We start from the raw sequence: 15,941 nt of genomic DNA on the forward strand, positions 1-15,941 counted from the left end.
TATAAAAGTTCAAGCTGCAATGAAGCAAAAGGCATCTGCCCCCATGGTCCTCTCTGCGCTAGCCTGCGCCTGCATCCCTGCCCCTCTCTGTGAGCCAATCTCTGCCCCAGGAGGACACCTGTCTGCTGCGAGCCTGTGTGCTGCGAGCCCGTGTGCTGTGAGGCCACCCCTTGCTCAGCCCCCTCACGCTGCCAGCCCAGCCCCTGCCCCCCGTCCTGCCGCAGACCCTCCTCCTCCGCGTCCCTCCTCTTGTGGATTGGAATTTCTGTCTGGGGTTACTTGCTTTTAGCCTAAAGAACTCCATTTAGTATGTCTAATAAGATGAGTCTGCTAATATCAAATTCTCTCAGTTTTTATTTATCTGAGAATATATTTTTCCTCCATTTTGAAAAATAGCTTTTTTGCTTATAGGATTCTTGACTGACAATTTTTACTTTGAGCATTTTGAATACATGGTCCCACTGCCTCTGGTCTCCATTGTTTCTGATGGGAAGTCAGCCGTTAATCTTGCTGGGCTTCCCTTGTGAGTGACTCAGCATTTTTCTCCTGCTGCTTTTGAGATTTTCTCCTTGTCTTTGACTTTTAGCATATCTAGTATGATGTGTCTGTTTGTGAATCTTTTGTGTTCAAAAGATTGAAGTTCCTCAAGCTTCCTGGATGTGTGGATTAGAGTTTTTCAATGCACTTTGACAGTTTTAAGCTATTATTTCTTTGAGGTCATATTTCTCCATTGCAGTCTGACTGCCATGTGGTCCTCCAGCAGAGTCCCCAGCCCCACCCATCAGAGGTCAGTGAGGCCTCACCCTGAAGCCCACTGACCCCCAACAAGTCCCTGATGGAACCCTGACTACTCTTGCAGAGGCCTCTGCAGCCGAGCACATCACCAAGGGCCCTGCCCTTGCCCCGCAGAGACTTGGCAAAGTACAGTGGCTGAAGAGTGAGGACACGAGGGACCATGGCCAGATGTCACTAGGTCCCAGGTGTAGACCGAGCACTGGGGCATGGGCTGCTACACACTGTGCAGGTGTCCGTGGACAAGGCTCCACGGACAACGAGGCTCTGCTACTGAACGTTTATTACGACAGACTCCAGAAACTGACAACAGAGGGTCAGGTCACAGCCACCACATCCTTCTGCCTGTGGGGGGGAGTGTGCTTGAGGGCGGAGACCTTGTCCTAATTTGCACCCGGGGGCTGTAGGAACCCCTGATATTGTCTGGAGCCCCCTGATGTTGTAGAAGAGGAGGAAGGTTTGAGCATTAAGACTGTATCGGGGGAGGTTCTATAAAAGTTCAAGCTGCAATGAAGCAAAAGGCATCTGCCCCCATGGTCCTCTCTGCGCTAGCCTGCGCCTGCATCCCTGCCCCTCTCTGTGAGCCAATCTCTGCCCCAGGAGGACACCTGTCTGCTGCGAGCCTGTGTGCTGCGAGCCCGTGTGCTGTGAGGCCACCCCTTGCTCAGCCCCCTCACGCTGCCAGCCCAGCCCCTGCCCCCCGTCCTGCCGCAGACCCTCCTCCTCCGCGTCCCTCCTCTGCTGCCCTGCCTGCTGCCGCCCGGCCTGCTGCGTCCCTGCCTCGGGCACGTCCTGCAGCTGACCGGCACGTCCCCCCAGGGCCAGCCGTGCTCAGGTCCCACCTGTGACTTGGTCCTGGGTTGGGTGGCAGCCCCCACTCGGGACAGGGTCCCCTTCGTCCCCTCTGTCCTGGCCTGACTGACCTCTGGTCCTGCCCTGGGAACCCCGACCTCACTACTCCCCGGGCTTCTGCCTCCCAGGAGGCGCCTCCACCCACCTCTGGGTCACCTGTTCCCCTCCCAGCTCCTCTGCCTGGGTCACTTGGCCTTGACTTTCATCCTGTCAGTGCCTCCTCGGGCCCCCAGATAAATGAACTCACTTCATCACCTGATCCGATTCCTTTCTCCTACCTTCACTTGGGGGAAACACAGGGTTTTGACCAGACACTGGTCTCCTCCAGCCAGGAGTATTCCTAGGGGTGAGGGACTGAGAACCCCTAAGGTCAGTGGCCTGACCCCTCTGGGTGGGGCCCCTGCCCTCTCCAAGAAGGTCAGCGCCTGCTCAGGCTCCGTGGTCCTGGGACGTGAACACGGGGGAGTAAAGATGCCCGTCCACCCGGAGGCCCTGGCTGTGATGCCTCCATCCTTCCCAGCCACCCGCCTCACGGGCCCAGCCACCATCCTGAGCATTTTGTCCTTCTGTGTCATTTCCACCCATTCCATGCACTTCCTGAGACTTGGCTCACGGGAAGGCTCCCTTCACATGGAAGATAAGTGCAGGGGCCACACGTGTCCCCTCAGCACACGGAGTGGCCAGAGGCCGTGTGACCCAAGCTGCGCAAATTGATTTTGCTAAATTAGGTGTTAAATTAAACATGAGGACCATGGAGTTTTTCCACTTCTTTAGTATAACAGTTGCGTGGAATTCACTCATAGTTTTACACGGGCAAAGACTTGCTAAAAAACTATATTCTATATTTAACGTATCTGCTTAGCATTCAGGCTTAATCACTTTCATTTCTTTACGCTTTTTATCGTGTTAGGCTAGAAATGAACAGACTCTAAATTGCACTTACGTACAGTCAAGTATATATGGTCTCTCCCTGGTCCGAGCTGGAAAATGATGTGCTGCTGGGGTTGCTGGCATTTGGAGATCGTGATAACGGCGGGTGGCGCAAGGTTTTTTAAATTGTGGTAAAATACACGTAACGTGAAATTTCCCATTTTAACCCTTTTTAAGTATACAGCTCAGTGGCATTAAGGACAGTCACACTGTTGTGCAACCATCACCACCGTCCATCTCCAGAACCTTTTTCATCTTCCCCAAACTGAAACTCTATACGCATTAAATAACAGCTCCCCATGACGGCCCCCAGCCCCGGCCCCGTCACCTACCTTCGGTCCCTGTGAATCTGGCTCCTCCAGGGACCTCACATCAGTGGATCGTACACTGCCTGTCCTTTTGTGACTGGCTTACGTCACTGAGCTTCGTGTCCTCAAGGTTCATCCATGCTGACGTCAGAACCTCCTTTTTAAGGCTGAACAGTATCCCATTGCATGAATGGACCACATCTCAGTTATCCATTTTTCCATCGATGGACACCGGCTGCCTTGACATTTTAGCTATTGAGAGCAATGCTCACGGGAACATGGGTGCACAAATACCTCTTGAGGATGCTGCTGTCGGTCCTTTTGGGCATATACCCAGAAGTGGAACTGCTAGGTCAGATGGTAATTCCACACTGATTTTTTGAGGAATCTCCATACTGTTTCCTATAACAGCTGCACCATTTTATTGCTGCCTTCCCACCAACAGTGCCCAAGGGCTCCAATTTCTCCACATCCTCACCAACACTTGCAATTTTCTGTTTTACTGATAGTAGCTGTCCTCATGGGTGTGAGTGGTGCATTTGGTTTCATCACAGGCCGTGGTTACTGTCTCAGGCGCTGCAGCCCAGAGACCCGCCCTCACCTGCCCCCTCCCTGCCCCCTTCACCTGCCGCCCTCACCTGCCGCCCTCACCTGGCTCCTCCCTGCCCCGCCCCCGCTGTCCCCTCTCTTGCAGAAGAACGAGTACCTGTTCACGCTGGTGGCGGAGGAGCGGGACTCGCTGCTGCTCGGCCTGCGCTTCTCGCCCACCCAGCTGCACTTCCTCTTCCTCAGGGAGGACGGGGCGCGCGCCTGGCAGGCCCGCGTGTCCTTCCGCGGCCCGGCTCTGACGGACGGCCAGTGGCACACGCTGGTCTTGGCCGTGTCCGAAGGCTCCTTCTCCCTCACCACGGACTGCGGCCTCCCCGTGGACATGTAGGTACCGCGGCGCCGGAGCGGGTGGCAGGGGGCCGTGTGCTGCCGGCAGGGCTCGCAGGGCGCACGCTGGCCCGCGGGCCTCGGGCGAAGGCCGCTGGGGTCAGGCTGGAGGAGGAGCGCCAGGCGCATTGGCTGGTGGACGGGGGAACGGTCCCCGCCCCCCAGAAAGGCGCGACGGGCGGGGAGGGAGCCCGCCGGGCTGGGGGATGGGACTCGACCGCATCCTCGCGCGCTGCGGAGTTGGTAGCATCGAGGCGAGGCCCAGAGGAAGGTCAGGGTGAACTCGGGCACCAGGAGCCCAAAAGGAGCTGCCGCCTGACTGAGGCCCAGGTCTTGCTTTGTGACTTGCAACCCATCGCTGCACCTCTCTGACTCAGTTTCCTTTGCTGGGACGAGGGAGTAAATATTCACCAGACGCCAGATAAACGTGCAGAATCACCTTGGTAGCTTTGAGGCAACCCCGGGCACTCGCGAGCCCGAGCCCATCTCTTGTCCTTGCCGTGGCCTGGTCCCCACGGCCTGGCTCCGGGGTAAGCTGGGCCGGGACGACCCCCCCCACCCACCAGCCCTCGGCGTCCAGCCTCACTGGCTGGGGCTCGCCACTCTTTCTTTTTTAATCACAAATGGTCCATTTACATTAAATCTATCATTATGACAAATATTCCTTTCAAAGGTAGACTCTCACTCTGCTTTGTTATAATGAAACTTGTTGGAATAAAAAATTCTCCTTAACACTTATACACTGTTTAAACATGCCTTTATCACAGCCTCCTGCCCCCAAATACATGGGGCCTTTACGGGGAGATGGCGTCTCAGGTGGGAGAGCCGGCGGTGGGGCAGTTCTGTGATGGGGGCAAGATGTGCAGGAGGACAAGGCTGGCGGGGGGGTGCTGGAGCTGATTGCGGCCAGGGGGGAATTTACGCCCCGGGGCTGGGCTTCACAGGCCTGGCAGGCGCCGCGGAGGGCTCACATCCGGACCCAGGAAGCCTGGGAGCTGTGCTCGGAGCGCAGGCGTTCTGGGACCTTGCCATGGCCAGCTGCAGCCAGACGGCAGACCCGGGACGGAGCAGGTGCTTTGACTAGAGGACGTGGCGTCATGGTCCGGGAGGTGCTGGACAGTGGAGAGGAAGCACACACCTGGCTCTTCCCCCAGAGGCTCCAGCCACGCCGTCCCCTCCAGGAGGTCCCCACCTCTTCCCCATCCCGAGTTCGGCCTCCACTTGCACCTCAAGACCCAATTCCAGCCACATCTTCCCACGCATCCCGGCTCACCAACGAGGTGAACCCCGTCTGGCCCCGACAGCATCTGTCCCACGGCCCTGGGCTCGGAGGACGGGGGCAGGCTGGGGACCCCCTGCCGGCAGGAGCCACTGGAGACCCCAGTGACATGGAGAGGGGCCCCTGAACACCTCCGCAGCACACGCTTTTGTAGAAGACCCTTGTCCTGGGGCAAAGAGTGTCCCCCCACATTCACATCCGCTAGAACCGGAGAATGGGACCTCGTTTGGAAACAGCATCTCCGCAGGCATAACCGAGCGCAGCTGAGGAGTAGGTTGGCCCTGACACAGTGACCTTACAAGGAGCCCTGGAGGGGAAGGCCACACGATTCAGCCACAAGCCAGGAAACTCCAGGAGCGCCCAGCAACTGGAAGAGGTGGCAGGACCCTCCCCTGGAGTCTTCAGAGGGGGCACACCCAGCCAACACCCTGATCTCAGACTTCTGGCCTCCAGCACTGCGAGAGAACACACTTCCGTTGTTTAAGGCGCCCAGCCTGCGGCACTCGTTATGGCTGACCCCGGACACTGACACAGCCTCAGGCGGTGCTGCTGCCACCCTTTTCTACGTAAATGGGCCGTGACCCTGCTCTCCCATGGCCCTAAAACCGTCCTCCAATGTTTTCAGAATGGCTGATATGCCCTTCCCGGCCACCTTATCGGTGCAAGGCGCCCGCTTCTTCATCGGCAGCCGGAGGAGGACCAAAGGCCAGTTCACGGTAAGTATGGAGGAGCTGCCTGCCTGGACCTCCCAACACCAGTGCTCCTGGGGGGCTGTCACCACTGGTCTGGCACCCCAGTTTGACACTGTTGTATGTGCAGTTGGGAATGGGGAGCATAAAGGTTCAGTGGAGTCCCATGCATGCCGGGCACACTCCCACCACGGGGCCTTTGCACCTGCTGTGCCCGCCTCCGAGAACATTTGTCCCACTCCTGCCGTGGCACACTCCCTGTGACTTTGGGGCCCTGCCCTGTGCCCTCATACCATGGAGGCCTTCCCCTCCACTCTGAGGAGATGACACCCACACCCAGCCCTCTCATCCCCTTCCCCAGATTGTCTTTGTAGCCCTGACCACCTTCAGACCAGCTGTGTGTTTGCTCATTGCCTGTCTTTCCCTTAGAGTGCAGGGTGGGGGGGACCTTGCTCCATGAGGGTAAGGGCTTTTGTTTCTTGCCGTGTCCAGTGTAAAGAACCATGCTCTGAATATTTACCGATGGCATGCTTGGTTGGATGGATGGATGGATGGACAGACTAATGGACAGATAGCTGAATGGTAGATGGACAGATGGATGGACAGATAGGTGGGCAGATAGGTGAATGGATGGATAGATGAATGAGTGAATAGGCATTTGGGTGGATGGATGGATGGACAGACTAATGGACAGATAGACGGATGGATGGACATATCGATGGATGAGCAATGTAGGCTAGTGCACAGGAAAAATCCCTTCCGTGGGGTGATCGCCTTCGAATGGCGCACAGCTCTCCACCACTGCTCCCAATGGCCCCCTCACCCAACGGGCTGACTCCTCTCTCCTGGCTTCAGAGCTGAGACCCGTGCCCGCATTTCCGCCCCTCCCTCGGGGTCTGGGTGGGCTGAGCCCAGTGCTCGGGGCCCGCTCCAGCAGTGCAGGTCTCAGTGCGCTGTCCCTCTCTCTGCAGGGCCTGGTGAGGCAGCTGGTTCTGCTGCCTGGCTCAGACGCCACCCTGAGGCTCTGTCCCTGCAGGAATCCTGAGCTCGCCCTGCTGTCCGTCCCCCCTATCCTGCGGGGACTCACGGGGAAGCCGGAAGATAATGAGGTGCCAAAGTATCCCTATGGTTAGTAGGCCACAGCTACCGCCTCCCCGCGCCGACGGTAGACCCTGGGAGCCTTGTCACTTCCAACCTCCCCGGGCACAAGACAGGAGGGCGCTTGGCACGTGGATGAGGGGAACGCCGGGCCCTGACGCCGCCGGCGCCGCCAGACCCGCCTCCCTCCCAAGGGCGCCCCCCCGTGGCTGTTTAGACCCCCCCCCCCCGGGCACAAGACAGGAGGGCGCTTGGCACGTGGATGAGGGGAACGCCGGGCCCTGACGCCGCCGGCGCCGCCAGACCCGCCTCCCTCCCAAGGGCGCCCCCCCGTGGCTGTTTAAACGCCCCCCCCACCCGCCCCGCGGACCATGCCCTCGCCTGGGGCCCGGTGCTGAGCGGACACATCTTGCGTCCCTAACTCCCACCTGCTGCCTGCTTTGCCCCCAGAGCAGCGTTTGGGGCCCTTTCTCCCCTTCCTCCCCAACAGCCATCAAGCGTCAGCACCCCCGCCACGGGGACCCCGACCTTCGTGAGGTTCATTGCTGTTTTCTGGGACCCCCCGGCCTAGAGTGTCCGCAGCTTTGCCGTCTTTAGTTCGTGTTTGCACCTCCCCAGTGTAAAGTTAGTGCTGACGGTTTATTTAAGCCACACGCCCCGCCACGGAGAATCCGAAACCCTCCTCCCTCCTCGGGAGGCGGGGAGACAGCCCGACCCTCCCTCGAGCCTCGCGGGCCTTGCTTCCCGAGGCAGGGGAGCCCCCTGAGCAAGTTGGCCCTCAGACCCGACCCTGGACCCGTGTCCCCAGATTCCCGGAGGCACACGGCCTCTGGGTTGTTTGCCGGGCCTCGGGCGGGAGGCCGGCCCCAGGCCTCTGCGGGCAGTTCAGGAGGTCGCGGACGTGCTCAGCGTCCCGGGCCGGCCGCCGGGCCTCCGCGCACACGTTGCTGTAAAGGGGCCAAGTGGCGCCATCGGCCCGACCCTGGACCCGTGTCCCCAGATTCCCGGAGGCACACGGCCTCTGGGTTGTTTGCCGGGCCTCGGGCGGGAGGCCGGCCCCAGGCCTCTGCGGGCAGTTCAGGAGGTCGCGGACGTGCTCAGCGTCCCGGGCCGGCCGCCGGGGCCTCCGCGCACACGTTGCTGTAAAGGGGCCAAGTGGCGCCATCGGGGCGAGGGCTGGACCCGGGCGGAAGCCGTGGCCCCCGGGGTCAGGGGTCAAGGGGCCTCAGAGCTCGGCAGAACGGAAGTTGGGTGGACGCGTGCCAGCGAGTCTCCGATGGCAGCGGAGAGCGGAGCGGCGGGACCGCTCAGGGCTCTCGGGGGAGCGGAGGTCACGGGGAGAACTAGGCGGGCGGGAGGCCGGCCTGCAGGGGCACCTACGCGTCCTGCCCACTGGACACCCATCTGGCGGCCTCCCCGCAGAAGCCGACGTGAAGGTGACGCTGGGATCCCGGCCGCCGTGTACCAAAGCGGAGGACGCCCAGTTCTGGTTTGACGCCGGCCGCAAGGGGCTATACCTGTGCGTGGGCAGCGAGTGGGTCTCCGTGTTAGCAGGTGAGGCGGGTGGGGCCCTGGGGACCTCGGGGTCTTCTCAGAGCCAGCGATACTCAGGGACGGGGACGATCCCCCCACGGAGCAGCGAGCCTGCGCGCTTCGCCTGGAGAGGCGTGCCCTCCTGGGCCCGACTGGTAGGCTGGCAGGCTCTCAGCTCTCGAGCCGTCTAGGGGAGACCGTGAGCCTCCCTGAGGGGGCCAGCCCCGCTCCAGGAGCCCCACCTGCTCTCCTCACCCTCTCCGCCCACTCGGGTCAAGATTGGACGCGATGGTGCCGGGAGCCCGGGAGTGGTTCTGCTGGCAGGGAGGTGAGGAGAGGTTCCGTGATGCTCCCTAAGGGGGTCCTCGGGAAATGGAAACCGGCTCCAGGGGGACGTCCCCGAGCCGCGGCCTCCACTCTCTAGTTCACTTCGGGGCACAGCCTTTCGTGGAAGCCGCGAGCCGTGGGAAACGTCTAGTAGGGACCTGACATGTCAGTGCCACCCGACTGGTATCCCTGGGGGCTCTGCAGACCCTAAAACCTGTGCGGGGATGAGAGGCTCCTTTGCCGGGCCTCCTGGTGAGGGCGGCACGGCACTCAGGGCCACAGTGCTCCGGGTCATGGCCCAGGTCCCTGGGGTCGCACCCCTGGATGTCCATCCAGGCTTCTGTTCTGGGAAGCATCAGCTGGGTCTCTGTGTCTCTGTCACAAGCCAAAGAAAGGCTGGAGTACGTGGAGGAGCATCAGAGCCTGTTCACGAACTCGGAGACGCTGGGTATCGAGGTCTTCGTCATCCCTGAGGCCGGGCTCTTCGTGGCCACCGCCAACCGGAAAACCACGTCCGCCATCTACAAATGGACCGACGGGAAGTTCTCCTCGTACCAGGACATTCCCACGCACCAAGCACAGTCCTGGAGACACTTCACCATTGGAAAAAAGGCAAGTCTGCATTCAGAGACTTTCTCGATCCTTTTCACCTTGGAAAAACCCACAGAGCCCAAAGGTTGGGGCTCCTTACGTAGATTTTACGGGGAAAGGCACTTCTACTGGTTTCGAAGCCTCATGCAGGTTCTAAATGGCTTTTAAAGTCAGGCACGGCTGCGTCTCTATGTCCAGAATGTGACCGAGAAAGTCTGTTTGGCTTCCGCAAAATAGAGATCAGCCCATTTCTGAGACGCTGCCCAGCTCCCTGCAGACCCACCGCTGCCTCCTTAAACCTTTGAGATAATCTGACCTGAACCAGGCAGCAGGGCGGACATCACGTCAGAATGAAAATAGGCCTCCGTTCCCAGCCTTCCTCTACTCGCTCCATAAACACTGGGGACACGTGATGTCCTAATGCAGGGGACAGGTGAGGAGGGTGAGGGCCGGGCGCGGAGGCCTTGGGTGGGAGAGCCTCGTGGGCAGCCTCCCCTTCCTTCCACCAGGGCCGCGTTGAGCAGCGGACCACGGGTCAGGGCTAAGAGGCTCATCCCCTTGTGAGAGTTTTCCCTTACCTCCGCGTGCCCGCCCCCAAGTCGCTCGCTCACTGACACGTGTGCCAGGTGCAGCCCTCCCCTCACCTGGGCCCCCCCCCTCCGACTGGGGACAAAACTGAGCAAAACAGACAGACCTCTGCTCCCCGTCTCTGCCGACCCTCAGGGCCCTGCGCTCCAAGCCAGCCTGGGAAAGGGGGGACTAGCCCTCTGGTTTTGTGGTTGGTGACATTTTAAAGGTTTATATTTTTTCATTATAAAAAAACAACTTTATAGCAAAGAAAAATTGGGAACTTTAGAAAAAGAAGAAAAAATTCTGCCCCGTCCCCTAAGCAGCGGCAGAGTGTACCTGGGGCTGCTTCAGCCTCCGGGAGTGCCCCCCCCCACCCCGGGCTTCTGGCTCCCGCCTCGGTCACACGACCCACCATCTGGCCTCCAGCTCACGTCACACGTAGGGCATTGCCACGTTGTCCTCGATTGCGTGACAGACATGTGCTTCCTGAGACAGCAGGGCGTTAAGATCTTTCCTCTTCGCCCGGATGATGAAGAACGTTTCTGTGCATAAAGCTTTTCCGGGGTTTGGGAGACAGGAGCGGAGCTCACGGGCCGGTAAACACGGACGCGGCTACGGGTCTTAATGTAATTCAGATCTGGAGAGTCAGTCCTGGGTCCTTGGGCCCGCCCCAGGCCATCAGTCCCCGGCCCAGCCCCTGTCCCGAGGCTGATGTTCAGAAGCCTCGAGTGCCAGACCCCTCGCACGGCTCGCGAGAACGCTGTCCTGGTCCTCTCCCCAGATCTTCCTGGCTGTGGCTAATTTTGAACCGAATGAAAAGGGTCAGGAGTTCTCTGTCATTTACAAATGGAGCCAGAGAAGGCTGAGGTTCACACCGTACCAGAGGGTCCTCACCCACAGCGCCCGGGACTGGGAGGCCTTCGAGGTGGCCGGGGAGCACTTCCTGGCCGTGGCCAACCACCGGGAAGGTAGGGGCTGTGGCCGGGACTCCGGGGCCAGGGCGGGATCGTTTTACATACTAAAAGTGTGTAACAGACCACACGCGGCCCGTGTCCTCGGGCTCGGCAGTCTGACAGTGGCGTCTGAGGGCGGATACACCTGAGCACCCCCTCGTCTGTCCAGGTAGGGGCGCCCCTGCCCTCGTCCATTCTGGGCACAAACTCTGTGGGATGCGGTGGGTGCAGTGGGGACAGTCCTGGGAGGGGCTGCCCTGAGTGACCACAGTGAGCCCTTCCCTGCTCTGTAGCTCTCGGGGGACAGGGCCCCGGGGGGGCAGCCAGCCCTGCAGGGCACCTCTGGCCTCGGCAGGCTCTGCGGCTCAGCGGTCACCTGAGTCTACAGCTGCCGGGGAACTCTGGGGTGGGGGCGGGGATCCCACCTCTAGCGTGCTGCAAGGCCTCAGGGGGCTCTGGAGCCGTCCAAAGGCGGGGACCCCGAGGGTTCTCATTGGGGCACAGAGGCAGGAAGGTCACATGAAGGGCCTTGTCACTGCTGGGGGCCTGGGGAGGGTGCAGGAGAGCAGGGCCTGGCTGGACTGGACGGGCTGCAGGGCCTGGGGCAGGGTCCGGGCGGGCAGGGTCTTGCCAAGGCCGCCGTGAGGCCACAGAGGCCCGTCTCCCTCCCTCCACGGTGCTTGGCTTCCAGGCGACAACCACAACATCTACAGCGTCATCTACAAGTGGAACCCAGGGACCCGGCTCTTCGAGGCCAACCAGACCATCGCCACATCAGGCGCCTACGACTGGGAGTTCTTCACGGTGGGGCCCTACGCCTTCCTGGCCGTGGCCAACGCCTTCAACGGCACGTCCACGCAGCTGCAGTCCCGCCTGTACGTGCGGCTGGGCGGCTCCTTCCAGCTTTTCCAGTCCTTCCTGGTAAGGACCCCGAGCTCACCGCCGGCCCCGCGCCTCTGCCTGGCTCCTGGGCGACACAGGACCCGGGCTGCGCGAGCCAGGACCAGGGCCCCGGCCCGGGCCTCCGCGCCCAGGCGCCTCCCCGGGATAAGGCTCAGGCCGAGCCCCTGGGACCCCAAATATAGCCTGGGAGCCCTAAAATGAGGCAGGAGGGCTGCCCTGGCACGGAGTTTCCGGCAGCCCGGCTACTCAGCCAGGTCCCCTGCCCCTGGGGGCCCTCACAGTCTGACCCACCTTTATGTGGGCGCCAGGCTCTTGCCCTGGGGCAGCAGGCAGCTGGCCTCTGACCTGGCCAGGGGTGGCGGCAGCACTGTCCACGCTCCCGGCAGACCTTGAGTGTCCCTCCGCTGGTCCCAGCTGTCGTGGGCTGCATGGAGGGACCTCTGACTGAGGCAGCGAGAAGGCTTTATTACGTGGCGAGGCCCCGGATGCCCGGCTGAACCACGCACGTGCCGCCGGGTCCCGGGCTAGTGGGCAGCGTTGCCGTCCCTTCTTCACGCCCACCGTGGTCTAGGGTGACGATGTGGGGCCCCAACCCTCCTCCCACCTTCCCTCGCCCTCCTCCCTCCAAGCTGCCCAGCTTGTCCCTCTCAGTGTCAGACCCCAGGCCACGCCCCCACGGATGATTCTAAAATCGAGAGTCGGCCTTTGCATCGTCCTGGCCGCGTCCCAATGTCGTTCGTGCAGAGCCAAGGGCGTGGCTGTGATCACTCCCTTCTCAGTGGTTTCAGTGGTGGGATGACCTTCGTGCCGCCCCTGGGGACAGTCCCCGAATGCGGTTCAGACTCTCCTTTCATGCCACAAGCCCACCACACATGGCTCACTTCACACGTGGACCCCACGTGCTGCACATAATGTTTTTCGACACGTTCCTAATCGCCTTTTCCGAAGTCCCTCCCTCCCTCTCCTTTCCTGTTTGGGGAAGAAAACCCCCGTCTCTGCACATGGTAACGTCCCCTGGCTTCTTGCTGGCCATCCCCGTCCCCGAGAGCCCCTGTGAACACCGCGTCTTCAGTGCCTCCTGAGTTTCCACCCGCGGGTCGGTGCTCCCATCGCGTCTGCAAGGTCTCTGGCCGGTGTGCGCCCGTGGAGACCCCTCTTTTCCCATAACCCCCATCCTGGGCCCTCCTGCCTGTGCTGTCCGGGCTGACTGCCTCTAGAACTGACAATGGTCCCCTTTCTGGAACTTTCCTTTACCACCATCTTTGCTGGAGCCACCACGTCCAATTCTGATGTCCGGTGTTCTGGTTGACCTCAAGGACACCCCCGCCCCGCCTTCTAGGTGCTCCCCGACACTCCCCAGCATCCCTGCAGCTCAGCCAGTTTATGTGACCAGGACAAGCCAATGGGTGTTGATCAAAGTGAGCCCACGTCAATCCTGGGCTGGGGGTGAGAGCTCCGCCCTCGCCCTCGGCAGCCACGTGGGCCACGTGCCCCGACAGCACAGCCACAGGCTGGGGGAGCCGTGACCTCGCCGGCTTCATCCCAGTGAGAACCGCCTTCTGTGGCGGGAAGTGTGGACACTCACGACGGCTGCATCCCTTACCCTGCCTGATGTGCCGCGCGCGGGGTTTTAGGGTGGAAGTTTCCTCGGGAACACTGAGGGCAGCCCCCTGCCTCCCCAGGTGCCTTTCCTTTGACCTTCTCTGCCCTCGGTGCCCACAGGTTTCTTCACAGCGGTTTCCCGTGCTTCCCGTCTGATTGGTCTCAGTGCCCTTTCATCCTGAAGGCGTGAATCCTCAGGCCTGGGAGATGTTCTTAGTTTTTCTTGATCGTCTCGTGCTCCCCTCTCTCTAGAACGGTTAGCCAGCTTTCGGATCTCCTGGATTGAATCTATCTTTTCTTTTTCTACAACCTAGAAGCTTTCCTTACCTTTATTCTCTAATCATGTTGATGAGCATTTTCTTGTAATGCTAGAAATTGTGTTTTTAATATCCAAGAACTCTTCCCTTTAACGGCATTCTGTATTTACTCTATAAATGTGGTATCTTCTTGAATACTTCTGAAGATAATTATAATTTTATTTTTTTAAGAGTTTGTGTAATTTCTTTTTAAATTTATTTATTTTATTTATATTTATTTTTGGCTGCGTTGGGTCTTTGTTGCTGTGCGCAGGCTATCTCTAGTTGCGGCGAGCGGGGGCTACTCTTCGTTGTGGTGCAGACTTCTCATCGTGATGGCTTCTCTTGTTATGGAGCACGGGCTCTAGGCGTGCGGGCTTCAGTAGTTGTGGCTCACGGGCTGTAGAGCGCGGGCTTCAGTAGCTGTGGCTCGCGGGCTCTAGGGCACAGGCTCAGTAGTTGTGGCTCACGGGCTTAGGTGCTCCATGGCATGTGGGATCTTCCCGGACCAGGGCTCGAACCCGTGTCCCCTGCATTGGCAGGTGGATTCTTAACCACTGTGCCACCAGGGAAGTCTGATAATTATAATTTTTAAAAATTCTCTTCTGTTCCTAGAACCAGCTCAGTTTTTTCCAGTATGAGTGTATGTATATGTTGTAGCCTGACTCTCATGTTCCAGGTCTTTTATAAAACATCTGCAGGACCCTTAGTTTTCTATTTATGTTTAATGTTGAGCATGGCAGTGGGTGGCATTGTCACCGGCCGCTGTGCCCCGGGGAGCTGGGGATCTGGTTGAGGCCCTTGATGAAGTGCCATGATGAAGACCTTCCTAAATTGGCCTCTTGCTCAAATGTAGGTGGGGCTGGATCACAGTGTTGGCAGCTACAGGATGATAGTCGCCAAGATGCACTCCCCAATCAGCTGCAGGAACCCTCTTCATATCACATGCCTGGTGTGACAGCCCTGCTAGGGACCTGTGTGGTTGACCAGAAGGTCGCTTGCCGGGCCTCTGTCCCAGCCTGCAGGACTGTGCTCTCTGGACACCACAGGGGTCTGCTCCCCTGTTCCACCGGCTTGTCTGCTAAGATATTCGGAAACAGTCACTGCAAATCTTTCAGAATAGTCTCCAGTTCCTGCCATGGTCCCCCGTGCACTATGTTCCAAATCCCAAGGAGATTCTGGCCAATCTCCTTGAATGCTCCCAGTATGCTGGCTCCAGATGTGTGACACTGAAACCCTGCATTTCAGGCGGCATCTGGATTCAGCTCCAGTCTGCACCCAGCCCTGCCGTAGGCCTCAGACTCAGAAGGGAGGCCGGGGCCAAGGGGGAGACGGTGCCAGCTGAGCGGGCCGGGGGCCATCCGGGTTACATGACCTAAAGGAGAACCAGCCGAGGGGTGTGACGTCAGCTGGAAGAATCATCCACAAGGGCGGGCGAGAGCAGGACCACAGTGGCTGTGAGGGAGCATGTCTCTGGCCGGCGGGCAGAGCTGACTGGGGGCTGCGAGGGGGCACTGCTGCCACCCGAGCCCGCAGACAACTGCGGGGCACTGCCTGAAGGCTGCCTTCTCTTATGACCTGTGTTTCTTCACACTCGATGAGTCCTCAGAACCCACAAGATTCCACTTTCATGTTCTGCCGGCATTTTTCATACTGTGTTTTAATCCTCTTAGGTCCTGGAGATGTCTTCGTGTGTTTCCACTTGATGTGGAGCTTTGCACCATCTCTCATGGCCATGGGCTTTGAAGCAGGAGAGGCCGGTGCTTCGAAAGCATGTGTGGGTGGAGAGGCGCCCACATCACAGGGAAACCTTTCTGGAGGGACGGCCGGGCAAGGGGCGCACGCCCGTGTTTGGGAAGCTGTGCACACAGGCGGTGCTGGGAGGGGCGCTGGGTGGGGTCCCAGGGCTGCGGGGTGAGTTCAGCTCACCGGGAGGGCCCGGGCCGTGCCCACGCCAGGTCTGTGGCTCAGGTGTACGTGGGAGGCTGGCTGCCCACCCTGGACGAATTCCTCAGCCCCACCCTCCAGACCTCCCCACCTCTCCCACCAGGGATTCTGGAACCTTCCTCAGGTGGCAGAGACCACAGCTCCAACCACTTGGCCTCGCCATCTTGGACCAGAGGAGGTCCGAGCGGGGTGCGTCCGGGCAGGAACGGGCTCTGTGCACAGAAAGCCAGCCTCCAGCCGCTGGGACTTCTGCTCCCTGAGCTGTCTGGCTGTGGGGTCTGTGGTCACGGTCACCACGTGTAGACCTCGAATGGAGGGGCCGGGGGAGGGGAGAG

General features: G+C 59.9%; 1 protein-coding gene across 1 annotated transcript in view; it reads left to right on the forward strand.

Annotated features, from left to right (window-relative positions):
• Window positions 1–15,941, forward strand: part of TSPEAR (thrombospondin type laminin G domain and EAR repeats) — an 85,025-nt gene that overhangs the window by 56,536 nt on the left and 12,548 nt on the right. Inside the window, exons 3-9 of the mRNA XM_024119999.3 lie at window positions 3,577–3,815; window positions 5,723–5,813; window positions 6,758–6,914; window positions 8,307–8,438; window positions 9,130–9,356; window positions 10,687–10,873; window positions 11,550–11,779. Of these exons, the coding sequence (XP_023975767.1) occupies window positions 3,577–3,815; window positions 5,723–5,813; window positions 6,758–6,914; window positions 8,307–8,438; window positions 9,130–9,356; window positions 10,687–10,873; window positions 11,550–11,779 (1,263 nt within the window). The remainder of the gene's footprint in view (window positions 1–3,576; window positions 3,816–5,722; window positions 5,814–6,757; window positions 6,915–8,306; window positions 8,439–9,129; window positions 9,357–10,686; window positions 10,874–11,549; window positions 11,780–15,941) is intronic.

This window comes from Physeter macrocephalus, chromosome 8, assembly GCF_002837175.3.
Source record: "Physeter macrocephalus isolate SW-GA chromosome 8, ASM283717v5, whole genome shotgun sequence".
NCBI classification, from domain to species: Eukaryota; Metazoa; Chordata; class Mammalia; order Artiodactyla; family Physeteridae; genus Physeter; species Physeter macrocephalus.